This window comes from Taeniopygia guttata, chromosome 13 (genome assembly GCF_048771995.1).
Source record: "Taeniopygia guttata chromosome 13, bTaeGut7.mat, whole genome shotgun sequence".
NCBI lineage: Eukaryota > Metazoa > Chordata > Aves > Passeriformes > Estrildidae > Taeniopygia > Taeniopygia guttata.
The window spans coordinates 14284427-14306974 of record NC_133038.1 but is presented as its reverse complement, the minus strand read 5'-3'; the positions used below and the strand labels follow the sequence as shown (position 1 = coordinate 14306974).

The 22548-nt window shown below is 40.1% G+C and overlaps 1 protein-coding gene across 3 annotated transcripts in view; it reads left to right on the top strand.

Moving 5' to 3' along the window:
* The window catches only part of SLIT3 (slit guidance ligand 3), a 473826-nt gene that overhangs the window by 32256 nt on the left and 419022 nt on the right, over window positions 1-22548 (top strand). For all 3 annotated transcript variants that reach the window (XM_030284150.4, XM_030284149.4, XM_002189997.7), the window contains one exon: window positions 9647-9718. In XM_030284150.4, coding sequence (XP_030140010.4) covers window positions 9647-9718 — 72 coding nt within the window. The remainder of the gene's footprint in view (window positions 1-9646; window positions 9719-22548) is intronic.

Genomic DNA, 22548 nt, shown 5'->3' with positions numbered 1-22548 from the left:
TGCATGTCTTCCTTTTTCCCTGGTTCTGTTTGGCACAGATCCCTGGGAGAAGGAGCACCACAGTGCCCTGAGCATTCCTTACTATATATGGATGGTGTGGGGAGCAGGGCTGGTGTTGCCTTATTCAAACAGGAACAGGGTTCTGTTCCTTCTGCTGAAAATTATAATAATAGTTGTACTTAGATGTTTTCCTGCTAATTGTTCACAGCAATTTCTGACTTCTAGAAATAATAGAAACTTTTAAGGTTTGTCAACAGGGGCATCATGGCTTGGAGATGTGAATGCTAAAACTTATTTTTCCTTTCTTCATAATCTTCCAGCCCTGACCTGGAGAGATTACTCACTGGTGTAAAAAAATGGTTTAGTCATGTCTATGTTACTGTCTTTACAAAAACTGATAAAATATTAAAAGTTACGGACATTTAGGGGTACTCCAATAGATTATGTTTCTTGGATTATGTTCCCATTCTTTTTCACAATAGTCAGTGGAGTAATGAAAAAGTAACCCTGTTTTTATCATTCTGTATGAGTGTTTTGAAGTTACACAGTGTGAGTTCCTAATTTTTTCTGATTTGAAATAGGAGAACTTTCTAAAAGCTTTTCAGAAACTGAGAAGGAGCTTTAGCAGAGACCATCTCTGCTTGAGGGTTTATGGATGAAGTTTTTTTTGGCTTCTTTGAAAGCCAATTAAAAGAAATTACTAATTTTTGTACAGTAAAGTCTTCTGCAGATAAATATAATCTACTATACTGCATGTATGCAGCTCAGTAGTTCTGTAAATTTGCTACTGTGTTAAGAGACTGGGCAGACACCTCTGCTTGCTCTTCTGGATTTAAAGGATTTTCTTGCTGTTGTCATCGCTAAACACCCTGACACTTAGAGTCTTTATTCTCATCTTCACTTAGGTGGGTACCAAGGTTTCTGTCCATTTCTGTATCACTTTAGGGCATTGATTGGATTGCAGGTTTTGATGATCACAGGAATGCAATTATGATGTTTTCATTCTTTCGTGTTGGTTTTAGGAAAAGTTGGAATTTAAACCTGCTCCTCCTGCTTCTCTTGCCACTGTTAGTAGTTTGTTCTAGCCAGAGGTCATCTATGTAGTTCTGTCATCCATCCTAATGTCAGATTTTTTCATACGAGGAGATACTTAGAAAATAAAAAAAAAAAAAACAACAAAATAAAAGACAGATTCTGATATTGAAAGCTATGAAGTGTTACAGAGCCACAGTTCCTGTGCTGCTGAAATGCACAGACATGTACTCTGCACTTCTGAGAGAGGGGAGATAATCTTTCTCAGTCTAATGAGAAGTTGGTAATAAAGGTTATTACTTGTGACAGCTTTGAAAATGTGAACCAGGACCACCCAGCCTGCTAAGTTTGTAATAAGGGATCTCACAGTTGTAACTATTATACACAGTTTTCCTTCAAAAAATGGTCCCTTAGCAACTTGCAGTGGTATCTTTCCCAGTTTTTTGTAAAAGCTTCTGAAAGAACACATCACATGGATGAAGAAGTTCCTTTATCCCACACCATAATCCTGTAATATGGTTGTTCTGGGCTTCCTCTGAGTGTCCTTATTGAAATTCCATTATAGATCATCTGGCTTTATTTCCTAGGGCAGTAATATAAAGAGGTGATGACAGAAAGTAATGGATAAGGTTGACTTTTTTTACTGGGTGCTGCATCTCGACTGTTTTTCCTTACCAAGAGGAAGTGATACAGAGCAAAGGAGAAGTTACATTAATGATCACAATGGATTTCTTGACTCTAATAGGATTTTCTGGTGAAACCATCGTAAGCAGTTGGCTGTGCTCCTGTTCCTGCTTCCCAAGCCAGTGCTTCCAGAGAAAAACTTAGTTACTCCTTGGAGTTCAGTAACTCCTGTCTTTCTGTTTGAGTCTTTTATATATTAAGTCATTTTTATTGCTTATTGGTTCTGCCCAAGCTTGTGATGTAATCACTTCTTCCTTAAAGTAACTTGTAGGAACTCTTTCAACTTCATCGTGTTCCCTGAGCCACATCTCCAAGGATCATGCCACAGGGCTCTTGACAGCAAAGGAGAAAAAAGGACCTTGCTTAGTGCCAAAAGGGACACCCAGATATTTTGAGTGTGAAATAAAATAAATGGCCAAGCTGGGGGAGTGAACCCAAAGTTACTTGGATCATTTCTGGATATTAAAGGCTGAAGTAGCAGGACTGCTCCTTTAAAGCTGCCCATTAAAAGGTTTAAAACCACTGTAGTTTTTATTTTTCTGTTGGAGAATGAATTGTGTAATAGGCAGCAATGTGAATATGGATGTTAAACTTGAAAGTTGAACTTTTGTTGAAAGGAGCTGAGTGCTACTTACTTCATGAACAATATGAAGTGCTTTGATCTGGGTCAAAGCTGGCAATGCTCAGTAGAAAGGCAGACAGGATTTGGAGGCTGATGGGTATCGCACATTTGGGGGGGTTAAAACAAAGTAATTGCTCTATTTGGAGACAATGATAAAACTGTCAGGTTTAGTCAGAGCCTGTGTATCAGCTTAAACTTCTGGGTGGAATGTGTTCACTAATATCAGTATAACACTACAAGATATTGTAAATGGAAAACAAAGATGTGCAGAAGAGATTTTTGCAGTGAGATTATCTAGCAGAGCCAAATTCTTTGCTTTTTTCCTCCATAGCCATGTAAATGTGGTGATTTCTGCTCCAGCCTTGAATATTTGCAGTTTGCCTGAAGTAACTGATGTTATGGTATTCAAAATTTTCAAACCGAGTCAGTGGCATAATGAGAAATCAAATTGCATTGGAAAACTGCACAGTTTGCCCAGTTTGAATAAATAACACTTGCATTGCTTTTACTTTTGGCTTTCATGTTGATTCCATAGTCCATGGGAAGCAAGTAAACGTCTCTTTGAAGGGACTTTGAAGGAGGAAATTTGTTGTGGAAATTTCAAACTTCAGTGAGCATCAGCTCACTGAAACTTTGCAGAAAAGGGGGTTTGGGTTTTCTCTGATTTGTTTCTCACTCAGAGTAAAACTTCCCTGAGGCTGTGAGAACAAAGCATGAAGCTGAAAATGCTGTCTCAAAATACTGGCTGCAATTATATTTGTGTTTTAATGTTTCTTCTCAGACCCTCTCCTTGTACACCTTGTATATTAATGAATGAGAAGTCAAGGATTGTGATTGCACTGAAGCTTTTTCATATTATCCAAGCTAATTGTATAAGAAATGCATAAGTCTGATATTTTAGATGTTCTTTTTACCTGGTTATTGGATTTCTGAACCCCGAAATTCTTCTGAACCTTCTAAAGCCTTGCTCTGGTGATATTAGCCCTGAAAAGGAAGGAAGGTTCTGCTGCATGTGAGGGGTGGAACACTGCAGGATTGTTGGAATGTCTTCTCTGGTTTAGATTCTTCTTGCAAAAAGATTAAAATAGCTGCAAGTTGGGCTATGTTCTCGTTCTGCTTCCATATGCATTTTGTTCTTTTCCATCTATCCTGATCATGCCTTCAGTAGAGATTAAATTTAACTTCTCTTTGCTCTTATTTTGAGTGGAGCTCTGTGAGACAAAAAAGTCAGAATTGGATGTGACCCTTCCAGTGGTGTGAGCATGAGGGATGCAGTTGAAATCAGTGCCCACAGAAAGATTTTCCTCTAGGAAAAGATGACCTCTACCTTGAGAACAAATTGAATAATTTCCTACCAATTTGGAGGGTTTTTTACTCACCCAAAAGTTATCCAAATAAAAGGAATAAACCAAAAATAATATTAGAAAGTATAGGTATTTAGCTCCATTTGTTTCAGAGAATGATCCTGATAAACATCTTCAGTCTTCCTCTAGTCTGGTAGCATTGTTTCTTTCCAGGCTTCAATGGTGGTTTTTCACTCTGTGTTTTAATAATCAGTGGAATCTTAATAGTTAAGTTTCTCTCCCATCCCAGCTTCAGACAGAGGAAGGAATATGATTAGCCTGGTTGGAGCCAGGAAGGCAGGAATTTCACAGTTAATAACTTCTCCATTGTTTTTGTAAGGGCCCTTGATATTCTGTGATTGACACCGAGGTTGTTTCCCTCTCCCCCTTTGCCTTCAGGACACAGGAACCCCCAGGTGGGCAGCAGGGAGCAAGGGGAGAACCTGGCACTTGTTTATATATATGAGCAAAATATTTTTGGGAGGTGAGAGGAAGTGTTGGAAAAGTGTGTTTGATGCTGTGTGGGGCTGTTCTAAAGAAAACATAATAAACCAGAGGACAGCATTGTATAAATGGACTTAGAAAGGTCACAAATTCTGTAAGTCTGCATTTTAGGCCATTTGAGTTACAAAGAAAGAAAATCAGTTTGTAACAGGATAAAGCTGTGAAATGCAGACATTTATGTGGTCATTTCATATGAGAAGTCAACATCCAATACTAAGATTAGTAAGCAGCCATTATTAAGAATGTGCCAGTGATACATAATAATTTCAGAAGTAGCAATACTTGACATTTGCACCAAATTCCTGCAGACAGAAGTATGGGCTTTTAGCTTTTATCCTTTCCAGCTCCCAGAAGAGGTTCCAGCAGAACCAGGGTGAATTGAGCCTCGTGAGAGAGCAGAGTCCTGCTGTGCTGGGCTCCTTGGAGGTGATGGATGGGCTCCTAGAGACCCTTGGCTGCACATGGAGGACTTTGTGTGCACTTGTGCCTGGTCAGCTCTGTTGGGTCACTTCTGGGGACCTGAGGAGCAGACTAACAAAACAGAACATGCCGAGTTCTGTTTCCTGTGCATGGCAGTGGTTAAAGGAGTCTGGAAGATGGAGGGAGCTGCAGTGTGTGGAGATTGTTGACTGCACAGCCAGCATGTGTCTAATCAGAGTTAATAAATTTGACTCAATGCAGGTATTGCCAGAGCTGATATGACTCCTGGAGAGCCTCTCTGCACAGTTCTTCAGCTTCCAGGAGGCTTTATTAGTCTGGGCTCCATGCTGTGCACATCCAGAGCTGCTTCTGATCCAGCACTGGAGCTAATCTGTTCGTGGCATTGGATGATTATGCATCATTCTGCCCAGTGCTCCGAATTCCCGGAATACTTTGCAGGTCTTATTAGCTGTAAAGCATCCAGTTTGGAATACACTGGAGGCTGAGCAGCTGCATTCCCATCCAGCACTCCCAGGTCACATAATGTGCACCAGATCCTGGCTGGCTCTGTGCCCCAGGTTCCCCCTGGCCCTGGGTGTACCTGGGTGCTGCATGGTGCTGTGTGTGCACACACGTCCTGGCAGCAGGGCTGCTGTGCTCCCAGCCTGAGGGAAGAGCCCAGTTCCAAGGGTTTCTTTTTGTGCTGCATCCCAGGTGGCATTCCTAGTCTAAACAGTCCCGGGGACTTAGTTAGATAATGACATTTTTAAAAAATTCTAGCCTACTGTTCAGATTCACAAAGCTGACCTGACATTGTTCCATGATGTAGCCAGTTAGAGCTGCAAAACTGGCTTGGATTTAAATTCATTTTCCAGGTATGACCTGATGTTGTTTCTATTTTAAGTCACTAATTTAAAATCAGGAATATCTATATTTTTTTAATAAAGTACACTCCAGGAACAATGTCCACAGAATGATTTTGCAAAATTCTCTCATGTTGTTTATGAACTTTGTGGAGACTATTTTTCTTTTCTATGGTTTTACCATTTCCAAGATACTTGTTATAAAATCAAAAGTACCGCTGTAATTAAGATTGGACGGCTGACAGGATCTAGATTCATGCAGTAATGGGATGGTAACAGGTCTAGGCAAGCAGGGGGCATTTCTGTTCCTCTCTCAGGATCATTGGCTGTGGAGAGGGGCTGATCCTTCAGGGTGCCCAGCCTGTGCTTTGCACCTCTCCTGAGGAACAGCTCCATCCCTGTGCTGGCATTCCCAAAGTTTGCTTCACTTTGCACTGCAAGTTTCCCTCTCTGTCCTAGAACTGATACTGAGAGGTGAGGATAAACTCCAGCTCTTGTCAAACGATGTGTTAGGAGCTCTTCCACTGCATTTCATCCGTGTTTGGCACCTCTTTGTCAAACCAGAGGAAACAGTGCTTATAAATGGCCATTCAGAACATTTGGTTTTTTCATTAAATAATCTTTAAACCTGTCTCTGTCTCCTTTTTTGGAATTTAAAAACATCCTGTCTGGTACTTTGATACTTCTGTATTGAGGACTTTCTTAATGGCCTTTCTCTCAAGCCCAGGAAGAGAAATAAGAGGTGTAATTGGGATTTTTTCCTAGGCTATTGGTGGCTTTCTGGCACATAATAAATAGGAGCATATTAAATATATCCTACATCAAGTATGTCTAAGTTTCTATGAGGTGATCTAGTCTTGTATTTCAGTAAGTATTGCAGTAGAAGTTATAATGCAGTAGGTGATGTTCAACAGAAACAACCCCCTGTTCATTCCCATAGCTCCCCTGAGAACCAAACTATGAATAAAATAACTTTTGGCAGAAGGTTAAACTTGAAATAAATCTTAGGAAGTGCTGGAAGGTTTGGAGAGTCCCATAGCTTGAAACAAGACATGGATAGACATTGTCTTCAAGTGTTTGGTGTTACATTAATTTGTTTCATTATCAATTAGTAACATAACCTGGCATTAGAGAGCTGCAGGCTCTGGTTTGTGGCTAAAATAAAACTCACCTGAAGCTTCTGGAGGGTGAAATCTCTGCAGGAGCACTGACCAGCAGTGCTGGGGGAGCTTGAAAATCAAGTTTATACAAGTTAAAGCAAAAGCAGAATTTCATTGAGTTCTTGGCCTTGATACACAAATTCAGTTTGCTTTCTGCTGCAGTGTAAAAAGAATTTAATTTATAACAATATAATTTAAAAAATTTTAAGCACATTTAGATCCATACAAAATGTTTAGTGCTGGTGAAGAGCAGCTCACAGTGTGAGCTTTGCAAGGGTCCTTGTGTGGATATTATATGATGTTTGAAACAAAATCAATAGGGAAGGAATTTTAGGTTGAGATATTAAAATGCTTAGGAGAGTTAAACAGGGCAGCTGAGAACTTGGTCCTTTTGCTAGCACAGTTAGGAGAGTGTTGGCCCACAGAAACCATAGGAAATAGTATAAGATGCTCAATCTTCTGGATAAGTTTGATAGTAAATTACAGAAACACCCTCAATATTAGCATTTTTCCCGTCTCTGGGTTGCTTGTGTCACTGCAATTTGTAAATGTTTCACTTCTCAGGTTGAAGCTTGCTAACCTGGAAATACGATTTCTTGTTACTACAAATATTTTCTTGTCTGATTGTTGGTGTGAAACTTCCTGTTCTAGAAATTTAATCTGATTTTGATTCTTTTCTTTGGCTTAGAACAATAACCATAAGCTCAGCATTTGTGAAATCCTTGCAAGTAGAGAAAAGAATAATCTTAAAACATATTCCTGGAATGTTGCTTTGACATGAGTCAGATGACTTTGGGTTGACAGTGCATAATTATGTGTACATTGTGAGATCCGAAATGATAATCAGACACAGGAATAAACATTTGACACCGTGTGTAATAGATGCATTTCACTGGCACTCTTGCATTTTGGATGATAAATAAGCTGATTTTGTTCAGTGTGTCTCAATGACTAGTGGTGGCCTTGGTGAAGGAGGATGGATCAGGAGTGCTAAGCCCTGAATAAATTTTTTTTTTTTTGTTATATTTCATCCTGTTATTCTAAAAGATAAACATGATTAACCGAAGTAATGACTCTGATGAGGGCTAAGTAGCACATTGCCATCAACCTTGAATTAAATAAGCTTGTTTACTTAGGTACAAAATAGTGAAATGTCACGTGGGTGTAAGGATTCAAATCTTTCCATATATTTTCTCAGATGCAAAACTAGCACCTCTCATATTCTTTAAAGGTTTATTTGTCTCAAAAATGGCCTTGAGTAGTTGGTAGAGGCTGCAGAAAGCTCATGTAGTGTGTGTAATGCACAGTGTCAGGCTCTGTGAGCCTGCAGATGCAGCCTTTGATCTGTTCTAGGTGTCAGAAAGAGAAGTTGAGATTCCCCTCTCCTCCACCACCCCTTTGTCTCACAAGACACGTTCATATGGTGGCCACGTGAAAACTCTGCCATATGAAACCCCACAATGTTAGTTTGATCTCAGGAAGGCCTTTCAATTCCAAAAATTCCTGAATTCTGCTAGTGAAATGACTCAGCCTAGAAGAGAACTGGAAAACAGGTATGGGGTGCTAAGCAGCAGTGGGCTTATAGAAGTTCCAGGTGTATTGTTAATGCAGGCGAATCTAATGGGAAGAAATGACGATGTCTGACTCAATTCAGAAGGCTGAATTATTTCTTTATTATAACTGTGTTAAAATACATTAATATTTTATATAAAAGGAGGATACTAAAACTATATACTACTTTCTCTGACTCTATTTCTCACACAACTCGTGATCCTCTCTGAGAGTCCAGCCCCAGGTGGGTTGGATTGGCCATCAGGCTCAAACAATCCTCACCAGAATCCAACCAAGCACTCACTTCAGGTAAACAATTCTCCAAACACATTCCACATGGGAAAAACAAGGAGCAGAAATAGAAATTGTTTTCTCTTTCATTTCTCTCTGAGCACCTCTATGAAAAATCCTGAGAGGGAGAGAAATGTGCTTGCCACACAGGTGTCTTTGGAGATCAAAACTTCAGCAAAAATAGATCTGCTATCAAAGCTAGCCTGGAAGGTGGATTGGGAACAGAGGGGGCACAAAGGCTCATATATGAACTTACAGAAAAACACAGCTGCCCCTTTATGCAGTGGGGTTGTTTGCAATTAACTCATTATGCAAATAGCATTCATTAGGACTGTGAGAGCAGGTGACTTTTCATTGAAAAAGAATTGAAGAACAGGATTGTGTCTTGCAAGCAGAAGTGCTTGCAGATTTTGCAGTGCTCTCACACATTTTATGGAGAGGAGGTTCATGCTTTTTATAGTTACTGGGCTGGAATAGCTTGGAATGGTTGTTTTCTAAAAACTGGCAAGTTGTCACCAGAGTAAAAACTCATATAGTGAGTGAGTAAAAGGGTCTAATGTATAAACACTAATCTGTTCTCTAAAATGTTCCTGGAAGAATCTTCAGGATTAATATTCTATTTCAAATCACCATGCAGTCATCTTGTTACCCATATGTTCATATTTTCTACAACAGTGCTCAGGTTTTCCAAGTGAAGTTTCAAGAAAATTCTTTTAAAAAAGAAATTATGTATACTACAGAAATAATAGCTAATCTGGGAATAATCTTGGTTGGTCAAGTTACTGAATTTACTGTGCCTACATTTTTTGAAGGAGAATGAAAATCCAGATTCTTGCCGGTAGCTGTTCCTGAGGCACAGTGAGCTGAGTGTATGAGTCTCAGTAGGCATCCAGAGGAAAATTTAAAAGTTATGTTTTTGTACTCATCCATATGAAAACTTCGTGGTGCCTGTCCCTTGACTCCCCACCTCGTGGATGTGGGCAGGTGCACTACAAATGACACAGTTTGGCTCCTCTATGAATAAAATGCACGAGGCATCCAATGGCAGATTCATAGCATGAGGTTTAATGCAATGGGAGCTTCGTGTGTTTATGCGTAATAGAATAAACTTCTTCAAATGTAAGATAATCTAATCTATTTTTTTTTTTTTTTATTATTCTGATTATAACTGTTTAGGCGTCTGAACAAGAATAAATTGCAAGTTCTTCCTGAGCTGCTTTTTCAGAACACACAGAAGTTAACTAGGCTGTAAGTATAACCTGATTTAGTTTTCTGTGTTGTGTTTCTATTTTATGTTCCTTATTGTGCAGATTCACATGTTTGTGTTTTGACTGCAGCGAGAGGTTTAATTTCTGTGATATTAAACTGCCAGTTAGTAAGGGTTTTTCAGGGGATGTGTTATGTTTGCTTGTGTGTAGTTGTAATTTGGTAGAGCATAAATATCAGAGGGAAGAGAAACCACAAAATTTTTGTTTTCCTCATATATTCACCAGGATGACGTCAAGGTGACTTATTTTGAACTCTCTCTGTAAAGCTACAGAAACCATGGGAAGTGTCAGGTTCACATATCTGGTTCAGGCTAGATGCCCACAAAGAGAGGGTGCATATACTTATTTTAAAATAATGGAGGTGACTACATGACTATAAATTCTTTAGTTTGGAAAATTATCCTTTCAAGTAAGTGAAGGCTTTGCCAGACAGACCAGCGACGTTATGGCTGCTGCCTCATCAGGCAGGAAGAGGAGAAATTAAGGAGAAGAAAATAATTTATTTATTTGAAATATAAAAACTGTATTATCAAATGTTTAGATGGCATCAAGGCCCACTTCAACAGCAAGAGAAGGATATCGTGGACTTGGAATTATTTGTTTTTTGTGGGAGGAGGGAGAGGGTGGTGTTAGAACAATAAGTGGATGATTTAAAAATTATATATATTTTTAAAGTATATAAAAACAAAATTGATGAGAAGGTGCCTACATAGTCACTATCAAAAAAGAGTCATCTGCCTTTTTAAAGGAGTAGTCAAAAACAGTTTGAAATAATTTTCTGGATCCTGCTGAAGTTAAACTCATGATCCAGACTGGCTTTTTGAAATTTGGTAAAACTTTTCTTTTAATGCTTGAGTTTGTTTATGGAAAATCAGATCCTAAGAACTGTGATTTGGTTAGTGAAATTTTGACGTTATTACAGGGTGGCTGAAAAAGTTCTCCATTCATGTGGAGTTTTTGTAATTGTTTAAATGCATCGATGTGCAACCAGACCATTTAGACTATGCAGTAAATTTTTCTTTCTGTGGAAACACAAACCACATGGTGATATTGGAGATTAATTTTGGAATCAGATGACTTTAAAGAAGTAGGATCTTGGTTTACATTTAAAAGAGGCAAGCTGAACAGTGCTGTGCAGCAAGTGATACTGAAATTTTTGAGAAATTCTCTAATGAACTTTTGGTTCATTCACTTGCTCATGAAAAAGTGATCAAGTCGATGCCATTATTCTGCAGATGTAAAAAATATATTTAAAAAAAAAGCTGTAGATGTGTTTTAGTTGTAAAATCTGCATGGAAAATCTTTGTTGGACTTGTTTTGCAAGCTTTGTCATGACTTTTGAATTCACTAGGATATATCTGCTGAATGGATTTGCTTGAGCTGAACAATTTGGTTGCATTTCCTAATGTTCTTTGCATGGTTTTGAAATTTTGCACCTTGAAACTCCACTTGAGTGTAAAACATGAGCTGGGACATGATTGCAGATACCTTAATCTGGTTTCTGGAAGGTGCAAGTTTTATTTATTCATTAGAAGAGCTGTTTTACATGGGTTGCTTGTCTAAGGCTATGATGATGCTTTCCAGAGAAAAGCTTTTATAGAGTTTACCTGGATCTCTACAAATTCCAGCTTAACATGTCAAAGATTGCTCTGAGCTTGGTCTCATTGTACCTGGATGTCATGAGAGGAGCTCTGGTAATTTGTGGTTTCAGTGGAATGCTGTGTGTTGATAACTTGTGTGCATCTGTCCTCCGGAGCCTCGCACAAAGCTGAAGTGAAAGTAGCTGAGGCTGCTCAGTACCACAGAGTGTGTTTTTCAGCAGGTCATGTAGTCATGATGCATTATAGCCCTTAACAGCAAGGGCAATAATTTTGCTTTTAGAATATAAAGATTGTAATAAAGTTACATAGAATGGAGTGATTAATCTGAATGCTGCGTTCTGTAATGCCTCCCAACGGATGCTGTCGGAACATTTGTCTTTATTCACTGACATTCATTCACTCTTGCTTACTGTTGAGCAGTGCATTAGATAGATCACTTTAACACTGTTTGTCAGAAGAAATTCTCTTTTTCTTTTGAAGATACAAGTATTATATAAATACAGTGTGTATTATAAGCAAATAAATCTTAGCTCAAGTGAACTGTTACAGTTCCAAGTGTAGTTTGGTTGCATGTTTTTCCATCATAGGATAAGAATGAAAAATTTGCTTCCTACTAGAATTTGTAAAACCCACACATATATATATATGGTTGCTCTCTATTGTTTCGTGTTGCTGTCTTGGTCCCACTGCTGGTAGATTCAGAGCTGTTGTTTCTTATTTCTGCTCTGGCCTGTGTGAATCCAGCAGTGCCCCTCTGCTCTCAGCTGGCTCCAATGCGAGTGGACGGGCAGTGGTGCCTGCATTCCTCCCTGCAGCTGCTCTGACCCAGCCTCTCCAGAAGAAAGCAGAGCTGAAAAAGTGATGAAAGGACATAAAAGCAGTGAAACAAAAATCTATAAGACAGGTTGATGCAGGGGTGAGGTAGATTCTGTGGAATTTACGAGCAGTGAATTTAAATGAACATTAAAAAGTGTAGATAATGCTGGTCTTAATTTTAATTTTCCATGGTATAGCTATAGCACTTCCCCTGCCATATTTTCCATCTCTTGACTCTGAGTTACTCAGACATTACTCCATTATTTTCTTTTTAATAATTATATTCCTCATAAAATAGAAAGTCCAAAAGTTGCGTATTTGAATTGTGTAAACTTGCTATAGCTCAAACCATGCAAAATTTTCAAGAACTAAGTATTTCTGTGCAATATGCCCAAATTGTAAGATATGAGTTTATTCATTGGACTGAAGAGTTCCTAGTCTTGTCCATGGGGGAAATAGAGATGAATTCTGCGATTCTGAAGCTGTCCTCTCCAGCAGGCGTGCAGTGAATGTAACAGTCCATGGCTTTGTTAATGAAGGTAGGAGCCAGACTTTTTTTTAAGATAAAGTTAAATAGAATGATGGCGTTCTAAGTTTGGTGAGAGTATGAAAATTGAGACTATGAAAATTGATTATCATTAATAAAATTTGGTGGAGATGGAGTGACTGAGCTGCTTAAACATGCAGGAACTATGTGTGCCAGAAGGTTTCAGGGAAGACGTGTTAAAGTTTCAGGAGTAGTTAAAGACTGAAAAAGCAACTGAGGGCTTTTCTGTGTGTTCTGTCAGCCAGGCTGAAACCTGGGGCTTACTGGAGGAACCAGCTTTGTTTCTCTGGGTTGGTATCAATCTCTTCAGCCCTGCTGCTGCTGGCAGTCAGAATGTAGGACCTGGTTTCATGTCGGTGATGTGCTGGAAAAGCTGCAGGACAAACCTGGGGGCTCTGTGCTGCTTCCTGTGCACACAGCTTGGGACAGCAGAGCTGCTGTCCTGATGTCCCCGCGTGTGTCACCAGGTCATGCAAGGTGCATTTCCACGGCAACCCCCTTGCTGACAACTACTGAAATCGAATTCAGAATGCTTCTCAGATTATAACCTCAACCCTCGCTTTAACTCCAGGTACCTTTGGCTTTTTTCTCCAAGCCTCTCCTAAATTCTGAGCTTCAGGATATCCTTGCATCTTTTTTTTTACAGGGCTAGCTGGGCTTCATTGTCACATCTGGTTGATATTACAAGCAGGAATATATCTAGTGGAATAAACCTTAAATGGAATGTGAGGCGTCCCACAAAACGAGTTTCTCATAAGGCTTTAAACCTTTTCTTCTAGGAAGGGTGGCTTTGAGATTCATGGATTTTGTTTGCTTTGGTTTGGATAAGGGTTTTAAGTTTAAGTTGGATGGTGAATGAGCCCTTGATTGGATTCTCTAGTGGAAATGCTTTTCATTGCCCTGTTGCCTTCACTGCCTAGGTTTTAAAGCTTCTCAACTCTTTTATCTGGGATAATTGTCTAATAATTCAAAATGCAGGCACTTTTAATGAGAAAACTGAATCAAGGAAAAGACATTTTTAATGAATTGAGAAATGAAAGCATGAAAGATAATTTTTTAAATGGTTTCAGATACTTACTAGTATCTATCCATAAAGGAAGAGGTATTTTTAATACAGGTGATGAAATGCACAGAAAAAGTATAATAAAATGAAACATGTAATTTAACAGCTATGAAACTACATTTTGATTCTATGTCGATTATTTTCTTATATCCAAAATAACTTGTGAAATTTATCTGCAAAGGTTGTAAGCCAAGATTTGTGCCTGCTGGAATCTTGTTTCTTTTGTGTGCAAAACTGGTGTATAAAATGATTGTAGTGCATCTGCTTGTCACTAAAAAAACAAGTATTCTAGGGGTCCATGAGATACTTATTTATCTTTGAAAACAAAAGGGGGAAACAAGCTCATTTTCCCACAAACACCCTGTCATGTAAGAATATATTGTTTCATTGTTGAAGCCTCTATACCTCAGGCTAGCTGCTAAGTAGTCATGGTAAAGCTCTTTTGTGTGTGTGAAAAAAACCTCTTAGAAGGGCTCTAAACTCAGGTCTTGGAGTGAGAATTAATGCCTCTACCAAATTTATAGCCATGGACCATTTGTTGGGTCTATTTACTTTTAATGAACTGTCTTAGTTGTCGCTTGACTGAGCAAACCAGGCTCTGGGAACTTAGATACTGAAATCTGACACTAAAATATTGGGGTAGTGGAAGCATCCATTAGACTCTGAAATGAATTTGTTTACTTTTTGAGTACTATCAGAATATGGATTTTATTCCAAAAAGGAGTGTCTTAGTGTGGGAGCAGAGCCCTGTGATCCTGAATGGGGACAATTTGGGTCCAAGGCTGAGTGTGCCCAATACCTTTGTGTTTAAATTTTCTAACCGTGATGTTCCAGTGTTTAATCATATTCCTTTACAATTATTTCTGAAGTAGGCTTAAGTAGCATGGAGACATTATAGACAAGTTATTTATTTTAATAACAGCCATTCAGTAATGAGTTGCTTGTTGTTAACGTGGTGTAAGTATTTGCAGCACTGTGAGATTTGTCAGAGCTGGATCAGTGGGATGCTAATTTCTTGTCTAGTGGAATATTTTGAAAGTTGATTGATAGATGGGTAAAATAGTGAGTAGGTACTCGCAGCACACAAATTCTGTGAGTAGCCTTACAAAGAGGCAATATTCAGTTTTAGCAGAATCCCAGAAGGGCTGAGGTTGTGTGCTGGGCTGACCCTGGTGGGACACTGGTGCCCAAAGCTGCTCTGTCACTGCTCTTCTTAGCTGGGCAGGGAGAGCAAATATAATGAAAGGCTTGTGAGGGTGGGATAAGAGCAGGGAGAGAACCCTGACCAGTGTCTGTCACAGGCAAAGCAGACCTGACTCGGGGATATTAACTTTATTGACAGTGAAATCACATCAGGGCAGTGTTTGATTTTTAGAAATTGCTGTTTGCCATCTCTTTCCTTGACTTGTTCACTTCCTTATGATATCAGTGTGTGTGCAGTATGTGTATTTGATTTTGTCTAAGTAGTTTCCTTGGATAATTCCTGGTAGAAGCAGCTGGAACTATTTAGTTAGTGCTCTGCTTAAGAAGCTGCCCTGGTTAGATGTAGGTATGGAAGCGTTCTCACCTTCCCTGTGGGACACTGCTGTGCTGCAGTGCCCAGCTGAGTCAGTGCCTCCTGCCTGGGACTGGACAAGGGCAGTGTGTGTCAGATTTTCTCAATGTCTGCTTTCCTCTGATGCCAGTGGAGCTCAGATGTTTATTGTAGCCCGGGGCTTGTTGCACATGGCTGTGATTTGCCCAGGATTTGCTGCTGGAAGCCCTCTGAGAAGTGTCACTTGTAGCACCTCCTCTCCAGCCCCATCCTCAGCCAGCTCAGACCTCCAAACCACAACTCCTGGTCAAACTCAGCCTCTTTCATCTTGTGGGTGTCATTAGAAGCTGTGCTTGAAAAAGCAACCAGATCATACGTTTTCTTTGTGTCTTCTTTATTTCTCTGTTTGTTCTCTTTCTGGAAAGAAAGCTCTCCCAGACTGCAGCCTCAGAGCTCCATTATCATTTCCCGCTAAAGCAGGATCCTGACAATTCAATTGTTGCAGGAGTTTGAGTTAGGGTGTTGCCATGACAAAAGAGCATGGGCTTGTAACAGGGTGTTTTTGTGGTTTCATCCACATCCAATAATTGTAGTTTTACTGTGTATAGATCACAGCAGCTCTTTTCAGAAGACAGTAAATAATTACAGTAAGTGTTTGCTGGTCTCTGGGGTGCACTTCTGGCTTGGGAAAGATGTGCATTAGGTCAGGGGCTTGTGCTGCAGATAGCTGGATGACATTGACACCATTTATCAAGCTGAAGTCATTCTACATCTTTTGGGCTCTTCTTGTAAATAATGTATGTAACCCTTTTTTAAATACAAGTACACACCAATTTTATTTGATGAGTCTAAGGATCTTCTGTCTGTCTAAATTAGTGCAGAAGAATAATTAAAAATCTAAAATATTTTTAAATGTATTATTTTGGGAATAGAAAGCAAAGGAAAACATGTTGAAAAGCCAGAAAGCTTCCTCCTCAGTGTTGCCTTTTCCCCTGTGTGAAATTGGTTATTTGAAATGATAGTGTGCAGATGTCTTGTTTCCCCTCTTAAGGGAAGCAGGCACGACTGGGGAAGAAAGGGTGTTTTTTGTGAAAATTACTGCTGGGTTTTAGTGGCGTCTCCCTTCTAAGGAGGGTTCTATTGCCAACTTCTGTGATCAGGTCATCTTATTACAAAGCTATTTAAGGGAGTTTGTGGCAAAGGATTATACATTTCCAGAAGAAATGCCACACATGCAGATTAAGCATAAGTCTGCTTTGGAAATAAGTTGTTTTACTCTGTTAGCTGAGTAACTACTGCCTCACATTTCCAATGGTTTTTCCTTTGCTACTTGAAGGGTGACATTTTTTTATTGATAGCCAGCTCAAGAAATGAGGAGGCTCTAAATTAGTGGGATTAATTTGCCATTTAATAATTTGGTAATTATTGGTTTAGCCTTAGCCATGCTGCTGGGTGTCCATTTTCCTGAATGTTGGGGTTTTTAAAGCACTCTGAGATATATTCAAGTTTCAAATCACATGGCTTGGAGAGAAAACATTAAAAATACTGTTAATATACTGTAACTGGCTGCTCAAAGCAATCCTAAACTGCAAAATGCTAACACCAAGAGCAGCCTTGTGAACTCACTAAGTCCAGTCCATGACTTTGCAACAACAGAGCCCTTGTAAGTAGTTTCTGATGCTTCTTAAAATTTGCCTTAAAGAATACTGAAAAATTCTGTCTGTGCTCACAATGAGACTTTAATTTCCATCAGAGTTCATTCTTTTTGAGAAGATCCTGAAGGTGCTTAGCAAAATCAGGCTTTTCTGAACTTCTGCAGAATCTGCTGCTGCTTTGAGCGAGTCCCAGCGAGGGCAGCTGGATGGGGCTCCACGCTCAGCCAGCACCTGGAGAGCTGCACACGAGGGCTCTGAGGGTGGCTGTGTGTGCTCTGCCAGCTCTGAAATGTGTCCTCATTAACTGCCTTCAGCTTCTGTCTTCAGAGTGATGAGTTGAAATGGGGGAAAAACAGTGACAGCTTCTGGTTACCAGGGCTTCCACATGACTGAGCTGTTCTGTCTCAAAACACAGCAGTGGTGGGTGGGCATTATTGGCTTGCTGGTTTAGATTAGTCTTCAGAATGTGGGCTTTTTTGCTTCTGTGAGCAGCAGTCCAAGTTCTGTAGCTGCCTGCTCTGCTGGGTTCTGGTTCCTGGGGCTTGATTTGTGGACGTGGCAGGGCCAGGGAGCTGCTGCTGCTGGTGGCCTCTGCAGGGTGGATTTGTCTGTGGCACTCACGGGCTGCTTTCAAGCCTGACAGAGGATTGAGTGGCTGTGGGTTTGCAGCTGGAGATTAATTAGGTTATATCACAGGTATATTATTACTGGGGGATTCTGACCTGATGGTTTACAGGCAGTTTTTCTGGAAACTGGATAACCCTGGTACTCTGTGCAGCTCAAGTTTGTCAGGGTCAGATTTACTGCATTTGCTTTGTTAATGTGGCTTTTTTGGCCTTGCCATTAGAGCTAGTCAGCAAATGTCAGCACATCACGGTGCATTGCACTCAGTATTCTATATGGATATTGCTTTTCTTGTTTGAAAACTTCCTTTGAATCAATTAGTTGTTATGTGAAAATGTTTTGGTTTCCCCTTCGGTCATGCTCTGAAAAAGCCAAAAAGTGTTTTCCTGAGTGTTCAGTGCTTCAAAGCTGCTGGAGTCCTGTCCATGGTTAGAATGAGCAGTGGGAAATTCACTTGTAAATTGTCATTACTGCAACTAGGAGACAATGCAGAGTGAATATGACTGTCTTTTCTTTCTGGTGAGCAGGAGATCAGAATGCATTTGGCATTATTGAGGCAGTTTCCTCACACAAAGCGAGAGCAGGAACAGATTGAACTGATGACCCGAAGTACAGACATCTCATCTACGCAACAGGAAAAATATCATAATGATAATGTAAATATTTCTGCTGCTCTCCATAATAGACTGTCATCCTGAGGCCAAAGATGAGTTTACATTCATCGTCTTGTAAAAGCCCTTTCAAATACTTTGGAAATATGTTGCAGATAATGAGAATTTCTTTTAGTGTGTGTGGATAGTAGAAGTAGGGGACATGATCATTGGTGTAGAGATACTAATGAGTGTTAAATTACAAGTGCTGCATGTGAAGTCCTGATTTCCATCAGTGTCTTTAAAAAGAAAAGGCTGTTTCCCATCAGCAGCTTTCTGGCTTCAGCTCTCCTGGTTGTTTCATGGCAGCAGAACCCTGATTTACCTACAGAGATTTATTGCCCAGTCAGAGTTCCCCATGAGTTAAGGGCTTGGTAGGTAAAATGATGCAAGGCCAAATACTTCCTTGTTTTAATTATCATTTGCTTTTCTTCTTGAAATCTGCAATGTGTACTATGGGAAGCTTAAGTCAGGCTTTCTGGAGCTTTTCCATGTGTTTCACAGGGGTAACAGGCCATGCCTGTTTAAAGTATTTCAGACACTTAAAGGTCTCGAAAATGAAAGCTGCTATTACTTTTAAATGCACTGGGTTTGCTTTTGAAATACAGTCATAAATGATCCAGGATTTCATTTTGATTCCAGTCCCTGCAGTTGGGAGAGCCGTGGGATTGTAGCCTGGGGCGTGTGTGTGCCTGTCAGAAGGGTCAGAAGCTGAACCAGGGATTTGATCTGGAGCCTGACACAGCTCCACATCCCCAGTGCAGACTGCACTGTAAAACTTACAAGGGTAGAAAATATTCATGAAACAAAATTAAAATAACCGGTGCAAGTCATTAAATGTTACTGTGCTATGAGAATAGATTGGCAAGGGTGGTTTATCATCATCTTGTTCTCATGACTAAGGTAAGGATGTTGTACAATGTGTGCCTTTGAACTGCTTTTATTTCTTCACTCAGTGTAACACACTGAAAACAAAAGGTTACGGCACCATGCATTATACAAAGTCCATGAGCTGATTTTTAATGTTTCCCTTACATAATACTTTGGAACTTAGTGAGATTATTCAAATATCCTGCAATTGCCACTGTTGAATATTGAGATTTTCTACAATGAAAATGCAAATACTATTGAGAAAATTGACTGAAGGATATTTGAAATTAAGTAGCTGCCTTTTGCTTTGCTCTGTTAAACTCCCTGATGGGCTGGTGCTAAAGACATCTATGAAATGTTTTCTTCAGGAAACAGCTGATATGAATTTACTCCATTCCTATTGATCTATGAAGGAATGTTAAGTTTAATGTTTTGAATGGTTTCCATGCATGGTACAACATCAGCGCTCGGTGAACTGTGAGAGGAAAAATGCTGACAAGAAAAGCATCCGATATGAAACCAAATATGGTGCTTATAAAGTTAGTTTCTTTTGTTGTGAGAATAATCCTGTATCCTACCACACAGCCACAGGAATAGAACAGCCTGTAAGTTCTGATAATTGTCCCTGGGCCAGCCCTGCCTTGCTGTCCTTTCTGGGGCTGAAGAGGGTTGCTGAGTGCCCTGGGACATTCAGTCTCTGAGCCCCAAACTGATTTCTTTACAACAAGCGTATGCACAAAGTGACTGTGTCTTCAAAAGCACTGCATTGAAATTTTGCTTTGTTCACCTTGAGTTTGCACTACCTTGCTGTACTTTTTCCCAGTAACTGTTCTGTTAACCCCATCCCTTAGAATCCCTCAGTGGGAGCAGAGCTGATAGTCTGTTGTGCTAGGTTTTTTACTAGGACATTTTCTGCAGAAGTGGCAGGCTTTGCAGTGTTATTTGATCCTGGAACTTGCTGGTCTATAGGAGGTATTTCTCTTAAACACCTTCCTTGGCTCCAGAGGCTTCAGGTTGCTCCTGCTGTAGGAAGGGACTGCACTGGAAACACCACCCAGGGACAGTGCCCTGACATTGGGCTGGCTGCAATAAAACCCCTAAATCCGTGTTCTTTGCTGGGTTTGTTGGAGGACACGATGGCACACCCCTGTGTGAGCCAGGCACGTCCGTGAGGCTGTTCTGGAGTCTGCCATGGGGTGGGAAATGCAAGCTGTGGTCCAGAGCGTCCCTGCCTCTGGCAGGAGCAGAGTCAGGCTGACATTGCTCAGGTGGGCTGCTCAGTTTGGACTTTCAAGGCAACAATTGTGAAGTATTTTGATAAAGTGTAATTTACATGCATCAGTAATTACAGGCTCCAGAGGGACCATGGTATTTTTTTCCTGACAGGACAGAAAACAAATTTCCCATAAGCCTGGGGAATGCAACATGCCACTTGCCCCAGTTGGTGGTGAACTTCAAAGGAAAATAATGTTTCTTTTTACTGGCCTTGGGTTTTGCACTATTTTATCTTCAAAACTGGCATTTCAATTGCTTGAAGGGAATTATTTTTCTTCACTGCCTGTTACTCTATTTTTCCCAAATGGCATTGCTGGTTTTTAAAAATGAGGACCACCTCACTCTCATGCAGCTGGAGCTTATTCCAACTCCTCTTTAATGAGGTAAACCCATTTCATTGTGTTTAAATAAGCACATGAACAAAGGGCCAGTTGCTGGGTTGGCCTGTGGATAGCTGTGGCTTGCAACAGGCCATGTGTCGGGTGTCAAACTTGGCAAAAATATCAGCTAGACTGTTTTTCACTTTGTACTTAAGGTTTGTAAATAAATACACTTTTATGGGAAGTGTAAATGATATACCTTTAAAAGTTGAGACTTCTTTATTACCAGTCTGTTTTTTTCACCTCTCTAAATTCACTTGAGAGAGTCCTTGCTTTCTAAAGAATGAAATGAAAAGGGGAAAAGGATTCCCTCTTCCTTTAGGGCACATTAAACGTGCCATAAAATATGGAAAAGTGAGGACTTGTCACTCTGGCTTGACTCTGTAGCCCTCAAAATGAGGAAGGAGTTCATTTAGCAGAGACTTTCTAAGGCATTTTTTGTGTGTGTGCCCCAACGTTTGAGTGTCAGATTGGCAGGAAGAATTCCAGAGTGAGCTGCTCTTTGGGCTTTCAGCCTGGCCTCTCCCTCATGCATGGTGACCTGAAAGATTACCAGAGTTAAAAACTGAGGGGAAGCAATTTTTATGTATGAAAATGTCCAATATTCATAAAGAAACAAGCTCTAGCAGCTCCAGTGAATATTCAGGAGCTAGAGGGCTGCAGGGGATGCTGCTGTGCTGAATGGCCTGTGACAATGCTTCTGTGTAACTTTAAACTGCACTTCTTAAATTATGCAATGCTTAGTTACTTCACTGAGGTGTTTTTTAAAGTATATTTCCACAACTGACTTCATCTGCACAAGCTGGGGAGATTAGTTGTAGAAATAGTCAGTGACTTGTCTTGGATCAGCAGTCACTGGGTTCTTAGGAGTTTTTTCCCCACTAATGTGCCTGCTTTTGAAGATTTTCATATTTAGAACATTGTGGTAGCCAACCCATTTGTTTCTTTCTCCTGTAGGAGGAGATTTTTCTGGTTTTCTTGCCAGAAATATAAGAATATATATACAATAAAATATAAGAAAGAATGGAGCATATTAACTTCATCAACATTTAGCTGGCTGTGTTCTGAGTGGGAAGTTGAACCATATGACCACAGAGGTCCCTTACAACCTGAAGTATTCTGTGGTTAGATATGTTATTTACAGTATTTAATGCTAGGGCTTGGAAGCTTTTAGCTGGTTCAAGGTTTGGCAGAGACTGTGGATGGGATATCAGACTGTGGAGTTTTTCTTTCTTGTCCTTCTTCTATTCAGAATGAAAGATTAAATGTAGTAAACAGGATTTTTGTGGGTGCTGGAAGATCTTGTGCCTAAGAGGTGCAAGACCGTGCTCATCATCAGGATGTTGGAGTATGAGATGTTGGTTTTCAACTCCCACAACCCTGGAAAGTCATCAGGAGCCAGAATTGATGAACTGCTGCTGACAAAAGTAAATTTTAGCTGTGTCCCACCCTAAGTTGTGCTGTTTTAATCCACTTTTAACATTGACTTTGGTGTCCTTTTCAGAGGTAGGATGTGCCTTGGTGTTTAGTGGTTTTGTGTTTTATCATCTTGCATCTTACTGTGGGAGGAATTATTTTCTTTATCCCTTTTGTGAATGTGTCTTGTTTCTGCTTTGCTTAAATGCAGCCTGTAAAAGCAGAGTGGCTGATGTGGGCAGCTGTGGTGTAACACAGGCAGAGTTTCTCTTTGGAAACAGTATAAAAAGGAAAATGGGAGTATAGTGGAGATGGCTCCTGTTCTTGGGGTTTTCCTTCCCAAGATCCTGTTTAAAGTGGACTTGGCATGGATGGAGGA